Genomic DNA, 28000 nt, shown 5'->3' with positions numbered 1-28000 from the left:
GGGCGAAATGGCGGCGGCGGCGGGGTCCGAGCGCCGCCTGCTGCCGCCGCCGGCCCTGCTGACGTGTCTGCTCCCTCCCTGCCGCCGGCGCCCAGCGATCATGGCCGCAGCGCCGCCGCCGCCGCCGCCGGCCCCTCGGCCGCTCCTCGCCCTGCTGCTGCTGTTGCTGCTGCTGCCGCGGCCGCTGGACGCCGAGCTGGGCCGCCGCTTCGCCGAGCGCAAACGCTGCGCCGACCCCGAGTGCAGCAGTGAGTGGGGCCGGGGCCGTGGGGCAGCGCTGGGGGGGGGGGCTGCGGGGCGGCGCGCCGGCTCCCGCCGACTTGTTGCCGCCGCCGCCGCCCCCCCCCCGGGGGGGGTCCCGCTCGGGGAGGGGGCAGCGCCGCGGGTGGGGGGGGGGTTAGTTTTTTTGATGTTTTTGTTTAAAATTGCGGGGGGGGGGGAAGGGAGCAGGGCGCGCGCTGCTCCTCGCCAGCCTCCCGCGGGGAGGCAGGTTGGGATTTACCCGCTTGGTCTTTCGGGCCAAGTTTTCCCGTTCCCGCAGCTTCTTCTCTTTCCGCAAGACCCCCTGGTAAGAGACGCTGGCTGGGTGTTTTTCACAGCCCGAGTAGCAAAAGGGCTGATTCATTATGAAACAGATGCCATCCTTCAGCCTTTCTTATTTAATATTAACAATTCGCCTCATAGCGCGCTTCTCAAATGTAACGCTCCGGTGCTTTATTGAGCTCTTGTGTGGGCTTAGGTAATATTTTTCCCTTACTTATCCTATTTGCGCTTGCAGTTATATTCTCACCCCTTGACCCAGTCTGTAAAAACTGTGCGTGCGGAGAGGTCGTCTTTCCTGCTGATTAGCAAAGATCCTTTCCGCAAAACTATGACGTTCAATTTTTTGAAGTAATACTCTGCTCTTTGTTTTCTTTGTACAGTGTTGATGTGCCGAGGGAAGGCCATGCAGGATTTTAAAGGTCCAGACTGTCGTTTTGTCAATTTTAAGAAAGGAGAAGCAGTGTATGTGTATTACAAACTAATAGGGAAATCAACTGAGCTTTGGGCTGGAAGTGTAAGTACCGTAAAGCATTTATTCCATTTGATCTTGTTGGCACTTTCTTTGGTAACTTTTTTTCATCCTTTTGCCTCTTATAAGAACACTTTAATCTTTTAACATAAATAATCAATGCTTGAGGTTAGTGTGTGGTTGCATCCAACTTAAGGTATTAAGTGCTGTGAAAATAGACATGCTAATATGTGATAAATACTGTTTCTTTGAGAAAACTTCCTTTGTGTTGAAACCCCCACGTTGCAACACTGTAACTGATGGCCCATGGACCTATCTAGTAGATACTATGCTTCCCTTCCCATCTAGAGAGACTTAAGCCTGAGCTTGCCTTTACCCATGACCCATGTGCCCTGTGAACAATCTAAAGATCGTTCAACGTATATATCTTAAACAAATTTCTCGTCCTAATATTCAGTTGTTGTCCTCACCCTCTCAGACTGCTTAACGTGAAAGGAGGGTCTCTACAGCAAATGCTTCTCCGGGTGTGAGCCTGCAGGTTTTTCCACAAAAAATTCTTCTCAATTTCCTCTCAATATCCTCTGAGATATCTCTGAGGAGGAATGATTTTTCTAGGCTTTTTGCAAAAACTCTGGCAGTTTGGAGGCTGCTTAGTCCACTTCCCTGTTCCTCCTGCTCCTTGCTTTTTTTCCTCTCCCCTCTCCTTCCCTTATTCTTTGCATCAGAATTGTTTACTTCAGCCTCCTTTCTTGCTCTGCTCTGCTGCCAGAGATGCTGCCTTTGACAATGGTCTAGACTGCTGAAAGCCACGCCTGTGTGTTTATTGTGGAACTAGTGGTTTAGTGAAAAGCAGGATGTATCACTTTCTCTAACCTGTTCAGGTTGGGTGTGGACAGCCAGGCTCTCAGCAGGAGTCGAATCCAATTGAAACGACACAGAAGACACCAGAAAATTGCAGCAGGTGGTTAAAAGAAAAGAGTTTATAATTGTATCATGCTGGTAATTCCCTTCTGACATGTACTGTACCATAAATAATCCAGATAATTAGATGGTACAGGTTTTCATGGCTGACAGTTCTTCAGATGCAAAATTGGCCCCATGTTACTACTCCACATCTTCTGCTAACAAGGCGCAAGATCAGACCTGCGGGTTTTCAGTAATTGCTGAGTTAATACTCAGTTTAACTGTATTCACTGATAGGGAAGTAATGCAGTACTAACAGGTAAGTGTGTGTCTCCAAGTTAAAAGGACTTTTGAGGTCAGCAAATAATAGCTGAAGTTGGCAGGTCTGAAAGAATTCTAAAACACCAATTTATTTATTTATTTGTGTTACTCAGTTTCCTATATTTCTTTTAGGATAGTTAATACAGACTAATTCCTTTCAATCTGTGACTGTAGTCCCCTTGCCCTTCCCACACCACCACCAATTTCATTGACTGCTTGCTTCTGCGCGAATCCTAATACTGCAAGAAATAGGTTGCAAATGCTGCTGAGGGGTAAGACCTGCCTACCCTTGCATGCCCAATAGGGGACTGGCATGCCTGACGCTGCCACTGACCCTGCGGTCATACGCTTGCAGATAGTGCAGTGGTCCTTCTCTCCTGCACTATCTGCAAGTGTATGACTTCACGTGCCAGATTCAGCTGGGCAACTTGATTTACGCAGACCAGCTGTACCTGCTATGTGGAGTCCTGGAGCTGGGAAGAGGCCGTTGTTTGCAAATTGGAAACAGGCAACCTTTTGAGGTCTATGTTCAAAGAAATTCTAGTGTAAGGCATGTTACCTTCTGCTGCAGCCCCTTTGGGAATCTTGTCACGTGCCTTCATGTGTGCTCATGTGTGTCATCTGACTCTACTGCTTTTTTTCCATTTCCCAAAGCTTTGGGGGAAAGCATTTCTTAGAGTATAATGGAAACTGTGAAATCCAGGGATAACTCCAACTTAACCAACTACAGTTTATTGAAAACTGAAGGTCATTAAATTGTATATTTCATGAAGAGTTAATAGTCTGAAATATATTGCATGAATTTCTACTAAAATGTTTAAGCTTTGATTTCCCCTTGTGGATGGAGGGTTTAATTTGTGACTAACTCATGGATATTCCTAGCAGATATTCCTCCCCTTGGGTTGGGGCAAAGGTTAGGGGAAAGTGCGTATGAGAAGCTTGAACTACTGGAATTTGGGGCTTGTTCCAAACAAATTATAAATGCAGGCTCTAATCATGGAATTGATTTTGAGGAGCCATGAGAAATACTATTGACCTAAAAGGAGATGATCTGATAAGAAAGGATTCATCAAGGCTAGAAAATCTAAAGCAGTTGTATTTGGGCTTTATTTGCCTTTACTTATCAAGTTCACTCTGCCCTGTTCAAGTTATTGTTCAGTTTTGACCTGTGCCAGTAAACATGCTTTGTTTTAACAAAACAGAATCTTTGTTTTATGAACTCAGTCTTGTATACTTTGTACGATATTGCTTGCAGAATTCCCATTGAGCTCGTATTTTGCTTGTGAAAAATTTCTGGAACCTACCTATAATATCTATTCGCTATATTACACGGCATGCAGTTTTTAGCAGAGCTATCTGAACCTCATCAATAGTGCAAAGCCAAATGCTGGGACAGTATTCTGAGTGATCTTATTTTACACATCTCATGAATACTTCAAGTCCAAAAAATACTTGGGTTTTTCTCAAAGCCAAAGAGAGGGAGCATATTTGGTGCTTCCATTGTCTAGTGCTCCATGGCCTACTCTAAAATTAGCCTCTTTTTTGAGCATCCACCTCACACTGTTTACATCATCAAGTTTTGTGATACAGAATTTCTTATACAATTCTGCAGACTCCCCTCACCTTCAGCAGGGTCCGAAACTCCAAAACTTTGAGTAAAAACTGCTCTTTTTTGAAGAAACACTTTAGCAAAGATGCTGCATGTTGTTGCTGCACAAGACTATTATTTTACCTTACAGCAAAGAGCTGAACTTTGTTTTTCTTGATGCATGATTGAAGAAACCATTTCTGGCCTCAAGAAATGGACTTAGCGGCTGATTGCTTTTTGTTTTTTCTTTTTTTTTTTTTTTTTTTTTCCAAATCTCATACAGAACATAGCAGAGAGGAAAGAAAGGTGAAGTTAATTTAAAGTAAGACCAGAAGACAGTATGTCTGGAAGACCAACAGAATCGGGGGATTTATTCCTGTTTCTATATTTTTCTGAACAATGCCAGCACTTAAAAAGAGCAGACCAAAACAACTCCCTCCTTGGACCAATCTTTTGGTACTTTTTGCTACCTGTGACAGGAGCCCTCCTGGTAACGTCTGTGCTTTAGGGATGTGAGCTTTAAGATTAAAAACATTTGAACATTTTATTTGCCAAACTCCCTGTTTTCTGTCACCAAGGTAGGTAGAGTGAAGGACTGGCTTCTTTGTCAGTGGTGCTTGATGAATCTGCAACAGCTGGCTGCTGTTACAGGTGGGGACAGATGCTGCACACCCACCCACATGGTTTTTTCCACCCTGGGCATTGTGGCTGGCAAGAGAGTGAAGCTGTCTCCTGAATGGTCTGAGGGATGTACCTTTTTCTCCCTTGTTTACTTGGCATTCGTATTGCCTCTCCTCTGTCATATACATACAGAATTAAGCATGTTTCCTTTCCCTGCGTAATGGTACGAAGCTGACATTTTTTTCCCTTGCAAGATGGGAATTGTAGAGAGAGGAACAGACACAATTTTGGGCACACAGTGCTTGCATAGGTCATAAACCATGTAAGTTGCAAACTGGGTCACCACAGAGGACTTCTGCAGTCAGCAGATTGGATTATACTACATCAGTTCCAAATTGTAATGCCTAATTATAATGGTAGTCATGGAGATTAGACTGTAAGGAGGCTACTTGATAGCTTTTGCTTTTGTTTTTGTAGAAATCATTTAAAACTGGAATAAGAGTTTGTGGAGAGAAACACGACAATTTAGAATAAAACTGTGCTATGTAACATAGTAACAAGCTTTTGATTTGGCTTGTCGAGTTTAATTTCCATTTCCAAGATTGGTTTGTACTATCACAACTCCATACAGGATCTCTTTTCCATAAGAGAGTAATTAGTGCACTATCTGCTGTGTATTTGTAAAATGTGTGTGTGTGGTGGGGGGGGGGGATTAAATAGTGTGGGTTTTTGTTTGTTTGTTTCCCTATAACTAACTTCATAAATCTTAACGATGTAATATAGGATTTGAATACAAAATACTTTACAAGGGAAATTCCACAACATATCAGTACTTACTCTGCATGCAAAACCAAAAAAAAGTAGTAGTGCATCTTATCCACTGGATAAGATTTTTTGTCTTTAAGCCATTGTAAACCCAGAAAACTTCAGCCAAGATTAACTGGTTTCAGTTATATGAGCCTAACAAAACCTGGCTTCCCTAATTGCTTTGACATAACTGTTTTTCTTTTTAACTTACTCTTTAAGTCAGTGCTCTTCACAAATAAACTCTTCAAGAAAATTGGCAGCTGTCTTCCTCCTATAACAAAACATTTAGGAAATGAGCAATACTTTCTTCTCCTGGATATTTCGTTCCTCTAGGAACGATCTACCCCTCTGGGTGTGTCCGCCAGGCTCTATTTGTCTGGATTATCTAATCGGCACAGTGATAGCATGCTATTAATATTGGCTTCTTGACAGCAGTTGTCAGAACTCTCAAGTGAGAGTATTACTCTGTAGATCTTATCCAGTGAGTGATAAGAGATGTTCTTGTCTTCCACTGTTTGACTTGCCTCAGCTGTTGCCTTGCTTTTAAATAGCCACCTGCAACTAACTTGCTCACATTAGTCACTCAAGATCAATAATGTGTTTGCAGAGGGGGTGTGTTTTGCACACAGGTCTCGGAATATTACATTACCTTGAGTACAACTATATATTTTCCTAAAATCTGCTCTAAGAATTACCTTTTTCTTAAACTACAAAATGAGTATATTTACAGGCTACAATACTATTACTGTACAATAATATTTTACAAGGAGGTAAGTCTTATTAAAGATTCTCTTCTGCTCAAATATTAAAAAAATATTTGAGACAAATAGGGTGTGAGGGAGAGCATGGATTAGCAGATGAAGCACACGTGAGCCAGAATGCTTGGGTTTCATTCTCAACTTTCCTAACAATTTGTTATATAAGTCAATCTTTAAAGCAGGAGTAATAAAACTTCCCAACTTCACCAAGCTGTTGTGAAACAGTTGTATGTATAAAACTTGCATGAAAAGTCTTGTGCAAGCCAGGTATTGCTAATTATTTTCTTCTACTCATTGGGTTAAACTTCATCTAGAAATGCTTGAGTTTGACGTATTTGTGACTAGTGTCCGTAATTAGGATTCTAACATGTACTTAGTTCATAATTTCATGATTTCAGAAGCTTCTTGAACTCCCTTTTGTTTGCTTGCTTTTGTTTTCCGGCAGGTCGGAAGTGATTTTGGATATTTTCCAAAGGATTTACTTGAAATAAATCATAATTATACCAATGAGGAGCTAGAATTACCAACAGATGTAAGTTTTGGCTGTTATTTTTTAATTAAGCTTTTTACTACTTCCTACCTCATCATTCAGTAAAATCGCTAAGGAGAATAGGAGTATCAGTAAACCTTAGTTATTTTTCTGTAAGTCAGCAGCTATATAGGTGTGCATGTGCACATACATGTTAGGGGTAGGTGGAATGTTTGTGCGGATATGTATGTGGATGGGTATGTAAAACTGATTTTTCTTTTCTTGAATGTTATGTTTTTCTTCTAACAAAACCTGTTTGAATACCTCTAATTATGCGCAAGCCAGCTAACAACATTTATAGAGCTCACTAGACTATTTGGTATATATTCAGAATTTTGTCTTGAACTTCAAAAGCCTAGTACTATCAGAAATCAATCAGTATCAAAAGTACTACAGACACAAGCAAAACATGCTACACTATTAGCACTTTGATTCTAGAGCTGATCCCTCAACGCTTCCTCACACAAATAGTTTTCATGCACTAATAGCTAGTAACTCCAGAATTGTGTGAGTAAGGCCTATTTGTGGAGACAGGTTCAGACCATTATGAAATTGAATTCTGTGGCTTGCACCACTCTTATTTTTCAGAAATTGTGTAATGGGCAGCCTTGCTTGGAGGAGTTTGTTTGAGGAGGGACCAGCTAATGAAGACTGGGACAAACAGGCTTAGTGAATTTGCTTTTCCTCTATACAATTAAGAACTCCTCGTTGTCATTTAGTGATGGAATTGTTCTTATTTCAAAGATACATGTGACAAATTATAGTACTATCAACTCCATTGCCAACTTCCAATTTGCTCCTCACTAGGAGGTCTTAGAACAGGTTAAGCCATGAGCTTTTTACTTAGCTTTGATGGGTTCTTGGGCAAAATATCCACTGATTTCAACGAGAGTTTTAGTTAAGGACTCAAGGAGTTAATGTGGCACGCAAAATTAATAACATTTCCTTTGCTGATGTATTTCTAACCAACCAAATGGATTGGGTGTCATCACTGTAATAAAGAAAAGAATCAGTTTTGTGACTGACACTTTTTTTTTTCCTTTTCAGGAAACAGATTTTGTTTGTTTTGATGGCGGAAGGGATGATTTTGATAATTATAATGTGGATGAACTTTTGAAGTCATCAGGAGAGACCATAGCAAACGAAAGGGAAACAGAATTGAGCGATCCAGGGACAAAACCAGTTGAAGGAATCAAAACAGATGAAGAGATGGAAGAGGTTGATACAATGAAGTCCCGTGATGCTTTGGAGGCAGACAATCTTGAGCTAAGCACAGAGGAAGACGAGGAAACCCTTGCTATGACAGAGGAAATAGACAGTCCTCTTACAGAAGGAATTGAAAATACTGGGGGAGACCCCAGTGTAAACAGTCATGAAGAAAACTCTCAGGGAGCTCAAATTGCACATGAGCACTTGAAAGGAATGCTACATGAGAAACTAAAAGGGCTAGAAAGTGAAAATACCAAAAACACTAGTATTCTTCAGGGTGAAATCAGTCAACTTGACAAAGAGAGTGAAGAAGTCAATGCCTATACGCTTTTAAACAGAGAGCTGTCTGTGAACTTGAAAACAAAATTTGGCTCCACTGCTGATGCTGTTGTATCTGATGATGAGGTGACTAGCCTTGTTACATCACTGGAAGATGATTTTAATGAAGATTTGAGCATTGATGCTCCTTATACAGAGGAGGAACAAGACTTTGCAGAGCAGTCTGAAGAAATCCCTTTGCTGTCGTTTATGGCAGAAGAAGAAATTGTATCCCTAGAGGATTCAGAAGCTGATGAAAACAATGGCATTGAGTCACCAAATGATGCTACAGAGCTAAATAACCAAAGAGATGATGAGAAAAAATATGATTCAGATGCATTAATTCTTGAGGATGCCTTCAGTGAGAGCAGGAGGTCAGGTGACAATATAAATGTGGATAGGTCTGAATCTGTAGAAACAAAGGAGAAGCAGGAAGAGGTAATGCTAATAAGTAAAAAAGAAGCAGCAGCAACACCCCAGCTTGAGGATCTCTCCAATGAGCTGCTTATAAAGGAACCTAGAGTTGCAGGTGATCCTGGTTCAAAGGGAAAACCAAACAAAACTGAACAGTTTGAAGAACAGCTCGTGGATGGTGGGATTGAATCACATACTAAAGAGCTGAAGAGTACATCTGTGCCTGATTCCCATGTTTTCCCTAGTCCAAGAGATGAATCATCTATTAAAAACAAGCAAGACGCTTTAAAACCATCCCTCGGTGACATCAACAGAAGTCCAGAAGGAGTGCCACTTGCTGAAACAATTGAAGAGGAGGAAAACATTGAGGATGGGATCTTGGAGGAGGAGATCTTCGAAAGTGATTTGAAGCACAGAATGGTATGGGAGAAAACAAAGGAGAAAGGAAGAGCAGAGGATAAGCCTTCTGTTGATGTTCCAGCCAAACCAGTGGAAGAGGTACAAAATGCATCTCAGTATGACTTGGGAGATGCTGACCCCTTAAAAGACAAAATGGAGCGTGGAATGCCTGCTGTGGAGAAAGAAGTTCTGAAACATGAAGATTTAAAACAAATAGGGGAGGCTGATCAGGAAAATCTAAAAAATATCCCTTTTAAAGAAGAACCTGAAATAAAAGGGGTAAACGTGAAAGAAAGCCCTACAGGAGAGAGAGACCCAAACCATCAGCACGTGAGCAGAGGAGCTGTCGAGCAACCTAGGCCATGGGAAAACGAGACACAGTATTCAGAGGCAAATGTGAAAGAAGAGCTTTCAAGAAATCTTGGCGAGGCTACAGTATTTGTAGAAAGCATTCAGAAAAGTTCTCCTGAAGAAGAACCAAAAGGCACCACACAGAATACTAATACAGAGAATTTTACTCAGCAGGGAACTAATCATACTGAGGATGGAGATTCAGACAGTGATCTTGGCACACATTTAGCTAGAGAAAAAACACAAAGACAAGAATTCCCATCTGAAGAGTTGGATGCTGAAGAAGACTCTGATCTGAAACAAGCAGAGGAAGAGCTATTGGAAGACGAGAATGCTGCTAGTGCAAAGTTGTCACAAGCAAGACTTGCAAATGTACAGCGTAATAAACTAAATATGAAAAGTACAAACCCTGAATTAGAAATTCTAAGTGAAGCTGTTTCAGGAACTGCTAATCCTAGTTACCAAACTGATGAAATGGGAGAAGAAACAAATGCGTTTCCTGAGGAAGCAAAGAAAATGATCAGCGTGCAAGATGCAATTGAGACTGCGAACAAAGAGGATGATGTACAAGTCAGTGAAGACTCTGAACTGGATGGAATGGAACATGTCAAGGAAGATGATGAGGAGTCTTCTGAAGCTGAAGAACCATCAGCTGTGGAAGAACATAATTTCAAATCTCCTGAAACAGAAGACAGTGATGACTTTAACCAAAGGAAAGATCCTCTCCCAGGGGGGGGTTTGCAAAAAGACTTAAAAGAGATGCAAAATTTAGAGTACGCAAGAAATGATCACCAGCACTCTGCACATCTTCCCAGCCCCGCTGATGTCTCAGCAACGACAAAAGACACCGTCACATCAGAATATAGTGAGTCTGTGAAACGGCTCGCAATAATGAGGGATTTCCTTGATGAAAAGCGCGTAGCACGTTTACAAAAGTACCTTGGGCTCGAACATGTGGTTAGGCTAGAAGCCATGTTTCAGGACATGAAGATAGAGTTGGAGCTTGCTCGGAAGGCAAGTCATAATAATGAAGATATAGAAAAAGCTTTGGACCAGATACTTGAATTTTCAGAATCTAGTATTATGGATGTTGTAGGAAAAGTTCTAGATTCCAGGGTGGCAGAAAATAAAGAGGAGGTGGTGAAAGAGATGGATTTGTATGATGAAGAGAGTGCGCTGATGGATGATATTCAAGAATTAATATACTCTTTAAGGAGCAAATACTCATCTGCTAGTGAGAGTGTCCCACTTGCAGCTGTTCCAGAACAGGAAGAAGATTACCCACTCCATGATAAAGGTAGGATGTTAAAATGCATGCATGAGGACTGTTCTGGACAGTTTGTGAGGATCGTGTTCCACGTTTGCAGAAAAAAAACCCAATAAAACATTAAACCCAAACTAGTTAATGAATAGATGAAATGGAAGTAAAACCCTATCCCAGACCAAGCTATGTAACCCAGAAAAGCTTTAAGAGGGGGTTGAGGAAGCAGAATTGAAGAGGTCCTGTGGAATCAGTGAGATTTTGACTACTTCTGATGCAATTTTTTGCCATGGTAATAGGTGGCCCTGGGAAATCCTGAGAAAGAAAACGTTGAGCTCTGCGCGTCTGTTCTTATGGGCCAGGCTCTGTGTAAGAAAGTGGGATCAGTGGATAGATATGGCTAGAAGGAGACATTCAGGTCTCCCCCTTCCCCCCACGAAATAAGGATTCACGTCTGTAGCATGTGTTGAATTCTCCATAGGGTCTAGAGATTCCCCTCCGCCCCAAACTAACACCTAACTCTGAGATGTGCGGTGACCAATAAATTCAGGCACTAAAAATATACACCTACAATTTCAGATGTCTCTATCAGCATATTTTTGTCCACATTCATAAAAGAGGGTGCATAAATAGAAGAAATGCTGAACAAGCCTATCTTTTGACAAGGGAAGGAACAAGCACTGGAGTCTGCTATAAGCTTGCTATTTTATCCAATTAGTAAGGCAGTAAGATATGCCCTTAGCAAGGCTCCTCTCACAGTAATAAATGTTCAGCATGTAATTTCTGATAAAGTTATGTCACACAATGAAAAAAAAAAAATCTCACTATCTGGTCAGTGGTTGATACCTTGCATAAATTCCTTATAAGCATTTAATTAGATGTCACTGAAAGTTGATTAAGAATATATTGGAAGCAACATACAAGCTGGTGTCAAAAAGCATCAGCAAGGCTTTGTCAAATGCAGTATTTTGCTGGAGACAGCTGCTAGTAAGAAATAAATATCAGTTCAGTGCTAAATTCATGTTTTTCTGTCTGCCACAGATGCTGCAAAAGAAACTGAACATGATAGAGTTCCCTTCAGGAACCCAAATGCCATTGAGAGCAATCAGATATTTCAGCAACCTGAAGATAAGAGGCCAGTTCTGCCTATTGAAAAGGAGGAGCAAGCTGTTAACATTCCACCTGAGCACGAAGAGGCCATCTTCTTGGATAACAGAGATGCCAAGGAAGGGTACGACAATGAAAGACGACTGCTGCCAGCAGAAGCTCCCTTTGGGTCAATTGATTCAGGACAGAGTACCAGGGAAGATATTGCTGCAGGTAAAGCTTTTGAAATTTCTTGTTTTCTTCTTTTGCTTTTAAATATGAGTATAGTTGACTCGTTCTTTTATGCAAATACTGAGGTTTTTCACTAATGTTTTCACTATATACACTATAATTCTAGCATTTTTTCCAGTAATCTAAGACAAGAGTCTCTAGTGGCAGTATTTTCTAGCTTACACTGATCTCAATAGACAGATTTTTTCTTTTTTGGCACTACCTTTTTGCACTGCAAAACTAAAATCCTCTTGCAAGCATCATTGTCAGAATTCTGTGCTAGGGTGGTGGATTGTGTCTCACAGTGGTAATGCATTAAAAAAAGAAGGGTAGACCCAGGTTTCCTCTCTTACAGAAAGGACTGACAACCTAACCATTAGGATATAGAATCATGCTCTGTCTCTTCTGGCTCTCTTTTTAACCTGTGATTGTGGACTATATTCCTCTCAAAAATACTTTTCCAGGAAAAAAGGAGTGTAGTTCCACTGAAGCCATTCTGTAGTTTCTGGCTAAAGTATTTGTTGGAGTAGGAGAAAGAGGTTTGACTCAATTCCTCTGAAAACAAAATTTTAACTCCAGCTCTCTTCCTCTGGAGGTATATGTGCTGAGCTGTGCTGCACGGTCATTATGAGAGAGAGAGAGAGAGAGAGAGAGAGAGAAGTAGGAGAGTTTCTGTTACCGCCATCATCCCCAGTTCTGTTTTGGCATGAAACTGGCTTTGATTCCATTCTTCGTGCCAAGCTCAGCTTTGGTATGCCTTCATCTCTGATCATCATCCACTTAACAAATCAGGTTTCACTGAGAATTTAGACAAAATTTAGGCATGTCTTGTTAGCCTCCGTATTCAACTGAGGTACCGTACTACCTCTGTCCCCATAGTCAAGCACTTTTGACCAAGTTTAAGTACTAAGGGAAACTGTATGTTGAATGCAAAGGTACTTAATCCACCAGCCATTTAAAATTCATTACTTACATGTGCTTAAGCGGTCAGTCCTTCAGTTGTATTTTAGACCATCGTCCTTTCCTTCATGGTAACATCAGATTAACTGTTTAAATGCTGTTTGCCAGCAATGCCAATGAAGACTGCTGGAAATGCTGGTGAGGAAACAAGAGCAGCCGTTTGTAGCACCATTTGTTACAGAAGCTCTCCCACAATATAACATTAGACTGGGCAAAAAGTTTATTTGAATCTGCTAATGTGAATTCCTGGCAACAATAGCAGCGAGGGAAGGAGACAAGCTTCAGCACAGGGTAGAAATAAAGATGATTTAAGACTCTTGCACTGTATTCACAGTGCTGTAAATTTATTGGATCCCAAGGTGGGTCTTTTGCCTGGGGATCAAAGAGCATGCCCATTTTTGTTGAGTCAGTGGGAACGCGTTGCCTGCCGTGTGTGTTTTGAGGTAGGCTTGGGAAAGCAACCGGAGCTCTGTATCCACGTCCCTCTTCACAGTAGCTTTTCTAATGAAGTCCAGCAGAAAATCGCTATCATTTCTGAGGACTTTTGCCTCCTCTTCAATGCCGGGGACAAACAAGGACCATAGAAATACAGAGACAGAAACCCGCCCCCCCCCTCCACCCACCCCATGCGCAGGCCGCGTTGGGGGTGGGGGGGACGGGGTGTCACCGCGGTGCCCCGGGGCGGGCACGGCCGGGCCGCGCGGAGTGAACACCGCTCTCCCTCTGCCCACAGCCGCCGAGGACGGCGCAGGAGCCGGCGCGGAGGCAGGTCCCGCCGCACGGGGAGCCCTCGGCGAGGCGATGGCGGAGGCCAAGGCGGCGCTGCGGCCGTTCGCGCAGCTGGTGAGTCCCGCGGCGGGAACGGGAGGCCGCCGCGACCGTTGCGGCCGTTTCCGGGTGGCCGCGGCGCGTGGCGATGACGCGCTCGCGGCGGGGGCGCGGGGGAGGGGGGGGGTCACTCCGGGCTGACGTGTTCTTGGAAGTTGGGCTCGCGCCGCTGCGCTGCTGCCGCCATGGAACCCGCGGGCGCCGGCGCGCGCCTCATGGGGCCTCCGGCGCGCGGCTGCGCCGCCGCGGTGCTGCAGGTTAAAGGGGGAGGGGGGAGAGGGTGGTGGGTTCGCGCGCCGGGCGGGGCCGCCCTGCCGCCTCGCCGGCCGTTGGGAGCCGTTAACGGGCGCGCGGGCGGCTGTGTGGAGCCGGGGAGGGGGGAGGGGCGCCCCCAGTCCAAACTGACGGGCCCGAGGCGCCGGGTGACCCACCTCGGGGACAGGCAGCAACATCTGCCTCGGCCCTGATGCTGCTCACTGTCCCCGAGGGGGTCACTCGGCGCCTTGGGTCATCCCTGCTCACAGCCCTTTAGCAAGGAGCTGTGTGTGGTTTTTTCTTTCTTTCTTTCTTTCTTTCCTCTCGCCTCTCCTCCGATTTAGGGCAAATCCCGAGCGAGCGGAGGCGTCTGCTGCTGTAAACGTGGCGAGAAATTGCTGCGTGGCAGCTTGTCGCACCCTGACGCTGTGGGAGGGAGGGTGTTTGTGAAGATAAGAGCGCTTTCCTAGGTTTGGCAGCCCTAGGTTTGGCCCTTGGAGGCCCCAAATTTATTTATTTATTTACTTATTTCGTCCTCACGTGAGTCCTGATCAGGGAGGAGGAAGGGGTTTCTGTGATACATGTCGTACGGTTTACTTGCCAAAAGCCATTTCCACATCAGCATTGTAAGTTGTACCAGGTATTTGGACCCTTTTCAGTCAGTCAGTGCTTTATGTTCTTCAGCGAGAGACTTAGGATGATGGTAAAACTTGTGAAAAGACCCGAGCCGTTTTCACTGGATTGTTTTTGACATCCAGATGTGAAGTTGTTCTTTCTCTATTTTTTCTATCCTTATAGTTTTATTTTGAAATTAATCTCCTAACTGTTAGTGTTTCCTAATGCAAAATGTGTACATCAGTTTATTTTGACGTAACGGCCTGTTCTTTGCCTTCAGATTATTACTGTCAGGTGTCTTTCAGATACTCAGACTTTTGAGTAGTAACGCAAGCAGTAAACTGCTCTGTGGTTTGCTTTGTTTTTGTTTTTCAGTTTATTGACAAGATAGTGCAGTTTTTCTTTCTCTTCTATTGTTCTTTCCTGCCTTCTGAGGCAGATCCAAGAAAGCTCTAGATGGCACTCTGATTTTACGAGTGCAAGAAAAGCTTTTTTCAGACTACACGTTGTACCTGAGAATTTAATGAAAACAATATTCATAGTTGTCAATGTTGTTGATTTTTTTAGTTGGTTGCCACCCTGCCTGAGGATATCCGTCCTGGGCCTGATTTCCATGGACTTCCATGGGAGCCTATCATTATGACTGCCTTAGTGGGAATTACTACGCTTGCTATAATCTTCTGGAGAACCTGCCTTTCAGTGAGTATCGTTCATGCTTGCAAGCTTGCTGTTACTTAACTCACTGAGTGTTTTTTTTGTATGATTTAAAGTATTTCAGCACTCCTGGGGTCAAAGCAGTATCTAGTCTTTTGCTTTTTTACTTTTTCCATTTAGATCATTAACACAAACTTAATGCTAGGCTTAATAGCTGAAGTAAGTTGTTATTTTCTTCAAGTTAAGAGAGCACTCGCTTTAGCACGGTTCCTAGTAAGAGGCAGTTCCCAAGGCAAAATAGGGAGTGTGGTATAAACCTAGAAGGCTGAAGAAAGGGTTAGCATGTCTTTGAGATGAGATGCCTTCCATGTGCTTGAGCCTGTTGCTAACGATCTCCAAAACAAACAGTCCTCCCCCCCTTCATGTTCTTCAGTTGCTTTTAAGTGCAGGTGCCACATCTGGAAACCTAAAAACCTGATTTTCATTCTGACTGCAGAGCGCCTTCCCAAACCTGCTGCTCAGTTTGCACTTGTTCCCCTCTTTCCTACACAGATGTTTTTCTTGAACAGACAAGTTATCACTAGCTCTCAAATATATCAATGCATCTCCTTGGGAATGGATATATGAAAAATGAATTAGGATGGATTATTTTCATCTGTCAAGCTCATTGATGATATGCACTTGAAATCTATGGAATCTATTATCTTTGCTTTATAAAAACATATTAAAACTAAATATTATCTGGAACAACACCAGTGTTTTTTTCTTTGCTCTTGCTTTGATATTTAATGAATTAGATCTGTTTCAAATGCAAAATACTGTTAATATATAGCAGGAGAAGAATAGCTTCTGCATTTCTTCTTTAAATGGTGTTTGTTTTGAAATGAGCAATGGCCGTGCAAACATACCTTCCTTTAAATGTTGAATCAAAAGTGGGGAGCAAGAATCTTTTATGTTTAAAAGTTCATGACTGTTGCCTGGTAAAAACGGTTTAATTTTCCTTATGGAAAATTGGATGTGATCTGTTATTTGTATCCTTGTAGTGACTGAGTAAACAGACCTTTACTCGGGCCCAAAGATAGAGCATTAACCTAGAAGCTTTTATTAGAAAACTGCTTAAGCTTGTTTGTGTAGTGTTATTCAACACTCTTGTTGGCACTGATGAATGTACAGAACTTTCCGTATGCTTCTTTAATCCATATATGTTCAATTGATTTTTTTTTTCTTTCCTTTTTAGGAAAAAGAAATAGAAGTTTTCAGTTACCACTTTATGGCTAATTACTTTTTTCTTTTTCTTCTGTAGGTAAAGAGTAGAATGTATCAAGGTAAGTTTCTCTGTACTTACAGCATACTTGATGCTTATGTTTATGTATGTAAAGTTTTGAAGATCTTCTGAGGACCAAGTGTTAATCTTCCCTCCTTTTCCAGGAGAACGTTAAGTGTAAGGTTAAGTGTAAGGCCTATAGATGATACTTATTTGAATCTGAGGATGTGGAATGTGCTTGGCTGGGGAGAAATGAAGCAGCCCACACCTGCAAATCAAAGATAAGGGCAAGGAAAAGCTCCACCCTGTGAAACTTAAATGTGATCCTTTGGCTTACTGCTAAGGTGGTGGTGGGGCAGAGTTTGTTCTGGTTTTCCGACTAATACTTTTGCTTGTTCCTTCTTGCAAAAAGCAGTATCTAATACATCTTGCCTTTTCTGATGAGGGGAGCCTGATAATGGTTACTGTGCGGTTACAAAGAGACCTTCTGAAAACAAAAATACACAGATAGTCTTGTGCCTAGCACACAGCTTTTTTACAAGAGCATTTCTCAAGCTTCAAATATACAAAATTCAAGTGTACTGAATAGAAAAGGATAAAAGTTCAAAATAGGGCCATTGCTGAAATTCAGAAGTGAACAAAAACATGGAAGAGTTGTCTTCCCATGAACTCTCTGCCTGTTTCTTCACAAACTGCGCTTCTTATCTGTCATTGCCCTCTAGTTTCAGTGTAGTTATACTGCAGTTTCCTGTTACATAATGAATGCAGAACTGGTGAGCTGAAAAATTTTACTTTAGGTCTGTAAGGAGATTTCTGTGCTGTAAAACAAATATTGAGGAGGAAGAGTGCTGGTATTGATGGTATAGAAGCTACTTAGCAGCCATTCTTTTTAAAAAAATAAAAAAATAAAAAAAATTAAGGAACACTGTCTAATCCTTTTTTTTCCAAAATATTATTTTGTATGTTAGAGTATAGAAACTACTAAAGCTAAAAGCAAATAAATACTCTTCAAACATGATAAAGTTGATTTTTTTGTTATTAAAATCTCTATCTGAAATGGAATTTTAACAATGATAAAATGAATTAAAATATAGATTTCATTTGGAGCCCCACTGGTAAAATCTATAATCTGTTCTTCATCACAGTAGGAAAGTCAGGAGACCGAGTTAATGCAGGGATTCCTGCCTCATTTAAACTGCTGAGAAAGATCTTGTATCTCTCAGCAGTCATTTGTTACCTCCTCTCTCAGCAGAGCAGGAAGGGCTGGGGATCCTGTAGTCCAAAAGCCCTCATATGGGAGAGAGGAAGGGGGAGAAGCACTTGCCATTACAACCTGCAGGATGCCGTTGGAACAACCAGTGCTTCGTGTTGTCTGAGCTGCAGGATTTGCTATGAGGCAAATGGGGCTTGGGATGGTCAAATAATGGAGACGGTTTAGGACTTGGAAAAGAATGCCAGTTGGATGCTGCTTCTAAACTAATTTGCAATAAAATAATTTAAGTATGTTAAGGTAATGTAACATTAAGTATGTTAAGCATTGAATCCTAAAGAATGGTCAGCAAGCTGTTCAGACTGAGAAATGAAAATGCCTCAGAGAACTGCTGCTTGATCATAGCCGTTTGCGAGATCCGGAAATAGTGTCTGTTAGAAAAATATGCAGCTCTTTGAGGCTTACTGATGCCATCTGCTAGCTGACGACGTCATTCTGTTCACAGCAGATCTTCCAAAGCTTTTGTCCTGTTCTTTGCTGACTGAAGTTTCAGTACAGCAGAAAGAACTGGTTGTTAGGGAAGGTGTTTGCATCTCCTTGAGTCTCAGAGCAGCAGTCTAAGGGTGCTCCGACATCCTCACTGGCAGTTCTTTCCCTGAACATATGTCATCTAGGTATAGCAAGCACGTCAGCCTGCTCTAGTCTGCGTTCTGCGACTGGCTTCTCTGAAGCAGATGCAAGACCTGTATGCTTCGTGTCAGTGCTTGGTGCTTAACTGTCTTAAGTTGTTTTCAGTCCTAACTTTAACGAAAGCTGAAGATGCTTAGACTTCTGCAGAAGGTGCTGACTGCCAGGGAACTGGCAGCGTCCTGGTTTGTGCTTTAGTCCCTACTTGAAGAAAATGTTCCCTAAAGTGGTAGTAATAATAGCTCTGAATTTTTTCCAGGAAGTACAATTACTGCAAGCTTTCTTTTTCTTCCTAGTGACTGAAAAGCAACTTGCTGAAAAGATTAAAAACCTTCTACAAGAAAAAACAGAAATCTTAGAAAAGATGTCAGAATACGATAAAAAGGTATGTTGTTGTCTGTGTTGTTGTCATATGCTTCATAATTTTCTATTCTTGGTTTAATGACACAGTCAATACAACAGCTAATACCTTTTAATTTTCTGTTCTTACTGAATATTATGTTGACAGTTTCCTCAGTTCTGTTTGATTGTTTCTGTACTTAGATAAAGGAAGCAAAGGAATCAGTGAAAGTGGCCCAGGAACAAAAAAGCGTGTTCTCAGATGAAGCTGCAGAACTTAAGGTAACACGTGGTTCATTCTTGCTGTACTGAAAATAAAGGCATTAATAAAATACCTTGCTTTAGTTGGATGTGTCTCCTTTATTTTTAGGATACTGTCAAAGGGCTAGAAGAAACAAATCGTCTGCTGGATGACAAAGTAAAAAACCTGCACACAATGCTTGAAACTGAGAGAAAACAGAACGAGAAGAAACAGAGCAAGGTAAGAACAATCACACTAATGTCTTATATTGTCCTTAACTTAGGTGCCTTAAAGCTGATTGCTATCTGATGGGTGAACAGATAGAGGTAGGGAAAAGGAGATGAGCCACTTCAGAAGGAAAACTGCAATGAATCCCCCCTCCCCCCTTGAACTTGAGATGAACTGAAATTTATGTTGATTCTCTAAGGTATTTGATGAACTTCTGTGGTTATGTGCCTTCACATGCAAACAGATGTACTCCAGTCTTTGGCTGGTCTACTACTTCCTACCAAAGCCAGGAAGTTCCTTAAAAATATGGGCTGAGGGTTTGAGGTTGGTATGGGAAATGGTTTTGCTGAGAAGAGGCTTCTAGTTCTATAGTAAGTGTGAGACTCTTTGACCTGCCCCTCGTTCTTCTTGTCCATAGGTCCCCCCCCAACCCTGTTTTGCTTTAATAATGGTAGGTTCCAACAAGTTCTTTGGTGTTGTTGTGATCAAAGGTTATTGCTAATGGCAGCAGCACGTGTTACTTTCGTTCTAGACTGCGCAGATGTACATGGAACTTTCCCCGCCACAGAAAGGCAGAGTCACCAGGCAGGGGTGGGGGGTTGGAGCTGATTCTAACCTCCAGTTTGTTCTTAGTTCTGCATTGCTGATAAGGCAGCACTGTGGTGCTACTAGTCTAGTGGCTGTTCTAAATAGGGATTGGTTGATGCTTTGAATTTCCCTTTATGCTTTCAAAATACACAGATAAAATAATTACATACCCAGGCTAAGGTACATACCAGATAGTGGAAAGTCACTGTTCATCTTTTTCTTATGTAGATCTCTGAAACCCAGAAGTCCTTGGAGAAACTTCAAGAAGTTATCAGTGTGCATTCTGTAGAGCTTTCAGAGGTAAAGCGTTATCTTACATCTTCTCAACATTCATAGGTAGAAGAAGTTCTTGTACTGGGAAGACTCATGCATCAGATCTAATAGCAGATGCTAGCTTGCCAGATTCCAGGTTGTCTGCACATGTTTACTTTTATGTGTTACCAAGCAATATGTAGCTCTTATTCCATTACAGTTTGACTTTCTCTTTTTTGTTCATTTTTGTTTAATACGTAGGTGCAGATAGCCCTTAACGAAGCTAAACTAAATGAAGAAAAGGTGAAATCTGAGCTTCGTCACGTGCAGGAAGAGAACGCTAGGCTGAAAAAGAGCAAGGACCAAGTAAGTTCTTCCCAGGCCAGGCAACTTTGTTTCTCCTCTGTATTAAATATTAGGACGTTTTGTCCTAGTTTTCTTGAGTATGACTTCAGTGTGTCCGTTTCTCCTATGTTTTTTAACATGTCAGGATTTCATATGATTATGATAAAACTTAAACCACTTGTTAAAACAGGTTTTTTGTGCAAATGAACCGTGTGCTTCCATTATGAAGGCTTTGCCAGTTGCAGTGATTTGGTTTTTATCAAACTTCACCAAAAGTCTGTATTGATGTGGTGGTCCCTATGATCATCAGGAGATGCCATTTGGGGATGGGACTGAAGGAAGTCACAGTAAAGAATTGCCAAGAATCAGTTCTGAAGCTAGGCTAGATAGGCAGGCTCTTTAGCCTTGAAATGTCGTGACTGTCCTTTTACAAATTAATTGAAATATCTCTGTTGTCTTTCTCCACATATGAAGTAGTAGTCATTTTAAGGAACGTGGTTTGGTTGCCACTAGATTGCAGTTAATTCCTATCATTTTTGAAGCATGTGAGCAGTTTGGTTCTAATGTTGGAATATCAGATGGAAAAAAAAATCAAATTTGTAGAAGTGCCTAGTAATATAAATTGCAGAAAGATTTCCAGCATCCACTTCTACCAATAGACTAGTCATGAATATGATAACTCTGAAGTTTACCCTTTCTCTGTGACCTTCGGTGATCAGTTATGATCAGAGCTGGTAGTAAAAGACTTCAATTATGTCTCTCCTGTACTAAAAATAAAACAAAAAATCATCTTGCCTTGTTCTTTGTACAGCTGCTAAAAGAAGCTGAAGGTTGGAGTGAGAGACATACTGAGCTCAGTGAGCAAATTAAATTGTATCAGAAGTCTCAGAAAGATATAGAAGAAGCACTCGCCTACAAGGAAAATGAAATTGAAGTAAGTTCTTTTTAACAAGTTTTGAATATTACACACTGTAAAATAGTGTGGAATACTTAACAGAATGCAGAGCAATTATCCTTCAGTGATCCTTTGATTTCTTCATTAGGTTTTAACTAACTGCATTATGCAGCTGAAGCAGCTTGATGTAGCTCCTGCCTCTGAGGCTAGGAAGGATGGTGAAGGGCATGAATGGAGTACAGGAGACGATCTGGCCAATGGAGAGTTACCAGGTACAGTAATCCTATCTCTTGACTATTAAGCACACACAGTAGATAAAGCATATAATAAGCTGCTATGTTCATGTCATATCATGGGGAACAAGGAGACTCCATGCACATAGCTGCTTATGAGTTAAGCGACTGTCAGGTTTAATCCTCAAACAACACAAAATACCTCCTAGCTCCAAGGGAAGAACCAGTTAAAAGGTTTATAATTGCTTTTAAAATAGTGTTTAAGTGTACTGTCAGTGTAATGACAGAGCTATAAAGATGAAGGGCATGAAGATTAGTAGTTAAGGCCACTGCAAAACGTGAGAATCTCAGCTTTTTTGTTATGCTAGTTTTTTTTATGCAAGTTCTATGAGTAATGAGTACTTGCTAATGGGTATACATAACTATTTTAGATAATGACATTTTTAAAGACTGAAATACAAGTTTTCAAAACTATTTAGAAGGTGTAGCATCCTTGCTGTTGTTTGTATTTGCTATATCTCTGTTTTTGAAGACTTTTTTACTACTCCTTTTTTGTCTTTCTCTTTTAACCTTATACCATTTCCAATAGCAGGTACTACATGCATATTAATATTAGTGTGGTGGCTAGAAGGAGCGACAAAAAAGAACCTTCTGAACACCTTTTTGAATAAATCTTCTGGTTTTGTTGTGCTGGTCACAGAATTGCGATATCGGAGATAATTACTGTTGTGTTTTTTTTTTTTTTCCCCCCCTCTTTGTTTCAACATGTAAGGAAACTTATCCCAGTTTAAAAAGTGGAGAATGTTATTTTTAACAGCTTTTGATTACAGGGAATTGGGGTTAAGAAAGAGGCAAAAAATTTATTTCTTATTTTTTATTTGTTTTAAAGATAATGAGAGTGAGAAGATGAAGACTCAGATTAAGCAGATGATGGATGTCTCCAGGGTATGCTGCACAAGATATCTAATAAATACAGCCCCATTACTGCTGTACCTATGATGATAAACTTCTTGCTCTTCTTTTCAGGTAAAAACTATGTTATCCATAGTTGAAGAAGATAGAGATCTTCTACAATCCAAACTGAGTGATGAAGTAACAGCAAGACATGAGCTGGAAGGTAGTCTTAGCAAAAGAATTGCTTGCTGTCAAATTCTGTCTGTAGTTTAAAAAGAAACATTAGAACCCTTAAGTGGCATAATGGTTCTCATAGCACCTCTCTTCAGCTTCCTCACCTACCCTTGTTTCTCCAACAGAGCAAATCAAAAAATTAGAACATGACTCCTGTTCACTGCAGTCAGCCAAAGCTCGTCTGGAAAATGAGTGCAAAACGCTACAGCAGAAAGTGGAGATTCTCAGTGAACTCTACCAGCAGAAAGAGATGGCGCTCCAGAAGTAAGCCTTTCATTACTTTTCCACAAGAGAGCGTATTATATCATATGCACTATCCAAGTACTCTTTGCTCAGTAGGATCAAATGACTTCAAGTTGTATTGAATGAGTGGTGATGGCTAATGCTTCAGTATGGTTGAACCTAGCCCCAACTTTTTTACTTTTTTCTTTCTTTTTTTTTTTGCCATTCCACAGGTTCTCCAAAACTCAGTTTTTTTTTTTCACACACGATAATGTCTCTAGCCAAAAAAAACTTTTTTTGGAGGGAAACGGGTGAAACTTCAGACTTTTGTCCACATGGCTTGGTCTGCAAACTCTGTGGCTGGGGTATCTCCTTGTTCAGAAGTGACAAGGAGAAGATGGTGACCATTGATTAATATTGTTTCAGTTATTCTGAATGTCAATTAAATGAATCTAACTTTCATAATGAAGAAACTTATTTTTTAGCCTTGTGAGCTTTTTGCATTTTCAAATGACTAAATTATGGTTGGGTTCATGGCAATAGCTGAAATGAATGAATGACTGGGAGTGAATAACTAGCTGTGTATCAGTTATGTTCGTTCCTCATTTATTTTTATCAACTTGTTGAAACGTCCATAATACAATCTCAATTCTATGAGGGGAATTTGAGATATGATTCAGGTCTTTTCAGCTAAAAATTTCTTCAGGAAATTCTGGTAGAGAAGCAGTTGAAAGTTCTAAGGCTCACGTGTGTGTGTGCTGGGCAGAAGCACAAGGCTGGAACTAATTAGGGTATTGAGGCTCTACTGAGTACCTCAGAAATGAAACGGACTGGTCTCATTACCTGAGCATCCTGATGTAGTAAACGCATAATAGGAAGGTAAAGGATAACCCGTCTTTCATGAAAAACTTCCTCCTGACCTCTGTAACCGAAGGATATATATTCCTTCCAAAAGGTTTAAAAAGTTACGTTACCCATTACTACCTCTTGATTTGAATGAGGGACTTTCCACAGTTTTCTTACAGAAAATTGTTTCCATGTGTAGCTAAGGAAATGTCTTGTGTTGAATTGGCTATTAGCAATAATTAACTTATTAGTTTAATGGTTCCATTTTTATGGGATAGCTGTTGTAAGACATGAACACGTTATTGGCTTCTTTTAAATACTACTAGAAAAATGTCAAAAATGCAAGTATTAATGAAGCATAAAGTTAAAAATGCTGTTTGTCTATACGTGTGTGTGTGTGTAAACACACACACACACACACACACACACTTTTTTTTTTTCCCCCTCTATAGAAAGCTGACGCAGGAAGAGTATGAGCGCCAGGAGAAGGAGCAGAAATTGTCTGCTGCAGATGAAAAAGCAGTGCTGGCCGTTGAGGAAGTGAAAGTTTACAAGTAACTTAAGTTTCTGAAGATTGTTGTTTTCCTTTATTTCAGCTGCTGAGGAAAACTCATTTAAACCCCTCTCTTCCCCCTCTTTTTCTTGACAGGCAAAGGATTCACGATATGGAAGAAGAATTGCAGAAAACAGAGAGATCTTACAAAAATCAGGTAAATTTCCTGCTTGCTTGTTATTGTGTCACAATTTACTTTATCATTCTAACGCTCTTTAGTGAGTTCTTGGCGATATTAGTTGTTGGGAAAAATAAGCTAAAACACTTATTTTTTTCTTAGATTGCTGCTCATGAGAAAAAGGCACATGACAATTGGGTAAGAATCTTCCTTTTCTGACTATAATAAAGCAAACACTTTGTATTTAGCTTCAAGTTGGTGCAGTTAACGCAGTTGGCAAAAATTTTCCCCTAATAGCTTATTGCCCGCTCTGCTGAGAGAGCTCTGGCTGAAGAAAAAAGAGAAGCAGCCAACCTGAGGCAAAAGTAAGTACAGGGCAGATCACTTGTATTGCTTTTTGAAAATGTTCTGTATTGCTTAGGAGAGAAGACGCTCAAACTTTGCAAGTGGCTGTTAGCCTGGAATGTGCAGTGCACGTCTGAGTTACTAATGTTAAACTAGTTAAACTGTTTTGACGGTGTAAATACACTTTATTAGTGAAGAGCTCTAACATTTTACAATGTAACTTGCTTATGATAGTATTACATCATAACAAATAACTCTCATGTATTTGGATGGAAAAAAAAAAAAATTTTGTTTTAAAATTAGGTTAATAGAAGTGAACCAAAAAATTGTCATGCTTCAAAGACCATTAATTGTCAAGCCAACTCCAGGCAGACCTGATCGCCAGGTCCCGCCACGAAGAGGTAAATCCTGCTATTTCTCCTAAAACTTTGGTCTTTGAGTCAGTTTAGAGAAGTAATTTGAATATTGTTTCTTCTTTCATGTAGGGCCCTTAAGCCGAGATGGATCTTTTGGCCCATCGCCTGTGAGCGGGGGAAATCCTTCCCCCACACAGATGATGGAAGTTTCTGGTCGTCCCCTTTCTGCTCCTCGAAGGGAAGGCTCAAGAGGTGAATTTGGTAAGTGCTGCAGCTTCCTTTCTGTCACAAGTATCTCATATGCTAAAATACCAAGAACACTAAATTCCGGTCTGATTCTGGGAGAAGTGTATGTATTGACACCTGCTTTATAATAAACATGTTGTTTTTTGCTTTGTTTTCTAATAGAAATAGCTGACATATGTGTTGATTAGGCTCTGTGGTGTTCTTGTTTCCCTTAAGGTACAGTGGTAGATGGCCCCTCCGCTCCACGAAGGCCACTAGAGCTATCTGGAAGGATGTCAGTTCCTGGTAAGTTATGTGCTGTGCAGCGAACTGTAACTCACTCAGTTATTCTTTCACTTCAGAAATGTAATTTGAAAAAACACGTTCCTTTTGCCCAAAGCAGGGTAAGACATGCAATTGCATCTCTCTTTACAGATCTCGGGCCTGCGGTAGCATCCCTCATCAGTAGTGTGCCAAGAACCTCCTCCCCTTCTGCAGCAATGGATGGAGTGGTAAGCTGGGGAAAAAAAAAAAAACTACAGGAAGCATTTCTAATACATGATTTACTGTACTTCCTGCTTCTTCTTTAACTGTATCATGTTCTGTCTTGTCTATATCCTGTCACCATCCTTATTTGCTGTCCAAAAAAAAAAAAAAAAAAGCAGCCCTCTCCCAAAGAGTCTGAAGCCCCCTGTGTAACTACTGATTCATCTTCATCTATTGAACCAGTTACAGTGAGTATTCAGAGGCTGAATATGGTGTTACTCTGCTTTGATGGAGAGGAATAACAGGCTTGGTGTTCTGAACTGTTAAATAACAAAATGCTCTGCAAAACTAACCAAGGGCTTACACCTCTGTCTCAAAAGGTCTCTTTAATGATGAACAGTTGCTGTCTCATTTTCATGGAACTGAGGAAATCAAATCTTTCTTGTTGACTGCAGGCAAACACTTCACTTTTGAGTGACTACAACAATCCTAAGAAACTGTCTTACCTGTGGTATTTAAGCACAATTCCATATGCAATATAAGGAGCCAGGCCGTTTAACCTCTGGAGGGTTTCTGGCTGTTTTAAGAGCTCTGAGGCTCAAGGACACTTTTAAAGGGATGGAAGTGCTCTTTAGTGAAGTTTTAGCTAAAGAAGCTGTTGTCCCAGAAGGTACACTAAGTATTCGCTCCTAGGAGGTAGTGCAAGCAATGTTCTGTGCAAAGGGGCAATGAAGCTGCAGTGACTTTTGCTACTTTCCACTTGGTTAATGTATTTCTTTCTTCCATCTCTTGGCATTTGGGTGAGTGAGTGTGGTGTTCAGCAGTGTCAGTATTTCTGTGATGCAGTGAGTCACACATTGAAGTATTAACCTAATCCTTCACAGGCTAACATTAGTCCGAAAGGCCCACCTTCTTTCCCTGGGACACCTATCATGACCTCTCCAGTGATGGGACCTCCACCTCCACCACCTGTTCGATATGGACCTCCACCAGCTCCTCTCCGTGGGCACTTTGGGCCTCGACCTCTTCCTGGGCCCCTAGGTACAGTTCCACTGCCTTGTGCTGAAACTGATCTCCCATTGTGCTTCTCATGAAGCCTACTGCAGAACTGAGAATCTGCCATCCCTTAGCACACAGCTTCCCTGCTCTTCATGAGGGCTAGCTGTCTTGCCTGGTAGGTCTGGACAGGTTTTTCTTCAAGCCTCCTTAATTTCTAGGTGTTTTTCCCCTGTTAAGTCTAAACTGGAAACCAGCTGCCAAAAGGCACTAGAATATAGTTCATGGCCTGTGAAGTCTGCATGCGATAGGGACCCCACCCCAGAGAGGCTCCAACAAATTACAAAATGAGGAACAAGCTGGGAGTTTAATATGTTTAGATTTGAGCAAAATTTCTGTTAACTTGATGTCTTCCGTTTCTTCTAGTTCGTGGAGCTCCCTTACCACCTCCAGCTGTGCGAGACTACTTACCTGGCCCACCGTTAGGAATGAGAGATCTGCCTCCTGGCCCACTACCGCCTCCAGATCCAAGAGGATATGGACGTGGGCATCCTTCTTTTCGACCTCTTGGTCCTCATGGCCCAAGAGATTATCCTCCAGGCCCACGGCTACCCCCACCTGGCTCAAGAGACTATACACCTTCTCCTAGTAGAGACTTGCCTCCATCAGGACCTAGAGACTACCCAGCAGGCCCTCCACCACCACCGCCTGCAGGCTCAAAGGACTATACACAGCCTCCAGCACAGAAACCCTAACTGCAGTGTCTGATCAGCAGCTCAGTGGAACAGACTCTAGCGCACTTCCTGCAGTCAGGACTTTAGAAAATGGTTCTCTGTTTGAAGCCATTTGTCTCATTTCAGTATATTTCAGCTTTCGCAGGATTAATTTTTATCCAATTGCTACAGACATCTTATGTGCATTTATGATCACCTTAAACTCATCCATCCTCTTGGGCTGCAAGAACTTTTTTGTGATGGACTTGAACCTACTCTAAACGTGCAATAGGAAGGAAGTACCTGTGTGGCTAGTTTTAATTAAATGTAGCCTCTGTAACCAGTTGGTGAATGAACTAATTTCATGAAAAATGTAAATCAAATCATTTCCTGTGGAAATAATTTTTAAGTAAAATGTTATCTTACCTGCCTTCTCCATCACATCATTAAGCTGCAGTTATTGTAGACCAGGGGTTTACATAAGGACTGTAAGAACTTTTTTTAAAAAAAAAAAAAAAAAGATGTCTGGTCAGAGATCAGAAGCACAAATGACACTGTATTCAAAGGAAAGTTATAATAAAAAGCAAAATTCCTTTTGCTAAACCCTCAA

General features: G+C 41.4%; 1 protein-coding gene across 1 annotated transcript; it reads left to right on the top strand.

Annotated features, from left to right (window-relative positions):
• Positions 1-28000, top strand: MIA3 (MIA SH3 domain ER export factor 3). Its single transcript, XM_068940221.1, has 28 exons — positions 1-248; positions 924-1057; positions 6456-6542; positions 7587-10527; positions 11533-11811; positions 13502-13611; positions 15034-15165; positions 16424-16445; positions 18578-18666; positions 18825-18902; positions 18991-19101; positions 19906-19977; positions 20191-20295; positions 21086-21208; positions 21318-21441; positions 22292-22347; positions 22429-22519; positions 22656-22794; positions 24051-24152; positions 24248-24308; positions 24432-24467; positions 24567-24634; positions 24918-25015; positions 25100-25231; positions 25433-25501; positions 25631-25707; positions 26566-26722; positions 27104-28000. The coding sequence occupies exons 1-28, from the start codon at positions 8-10 to the stop codon at positions 27430-27432; spliced, it is 6063 nt and encodes a 2020-aa protein (XP_068796322.1). The 5' UTR covers positions 1-7; the 3' UTR covers positions 27433-28000.

Source organism: Struthio camelus, chromosome 3 (genome assembly GCF_040807025.1).
Source record: "Struthio camelus isolate bStrCam1 chromosome 3, bStrCam1.hap1, whole genome shotgun sequence".
NCBI classification, from domain to species: domain Eukaryota; kingdom Metazoa; phylum Chordata; class Aves; order Struthioniformes; family Struthionidae; genus Struthio; species Struthio camelus.
The sequence above is the reverse complement of the archived record's forward strand: the minus strand, read 5'-3'. Positions and strand labels throughout refer to the sequence as shown.

Excerpts from the sequence above, each read along its gene's own strand:
- MIA3 (XM_068940221.1), top strand. The coding sequence starts at position 8 with ATGGCGGCGGCGGCGGGGTCCGAGCGCCGCCTGCTGCCGCCGCCGGCC. Across the intron at positions 22,520-22,655 it reads AGCAAGACATGAGCTGGAAG|AGCAAATCAAAAAATTAGAA; the intron begins GTAGTCTTAGCA and ends TTTCTCCAACAG. Across the intron at positions 24,153-24,247 it reads GAGGAAGTGAAAGTTTACAA|GCAAAGGATTCACGATATGG; the intron begins GTAACTTAAGTT and ends TTTTCTTGACAG.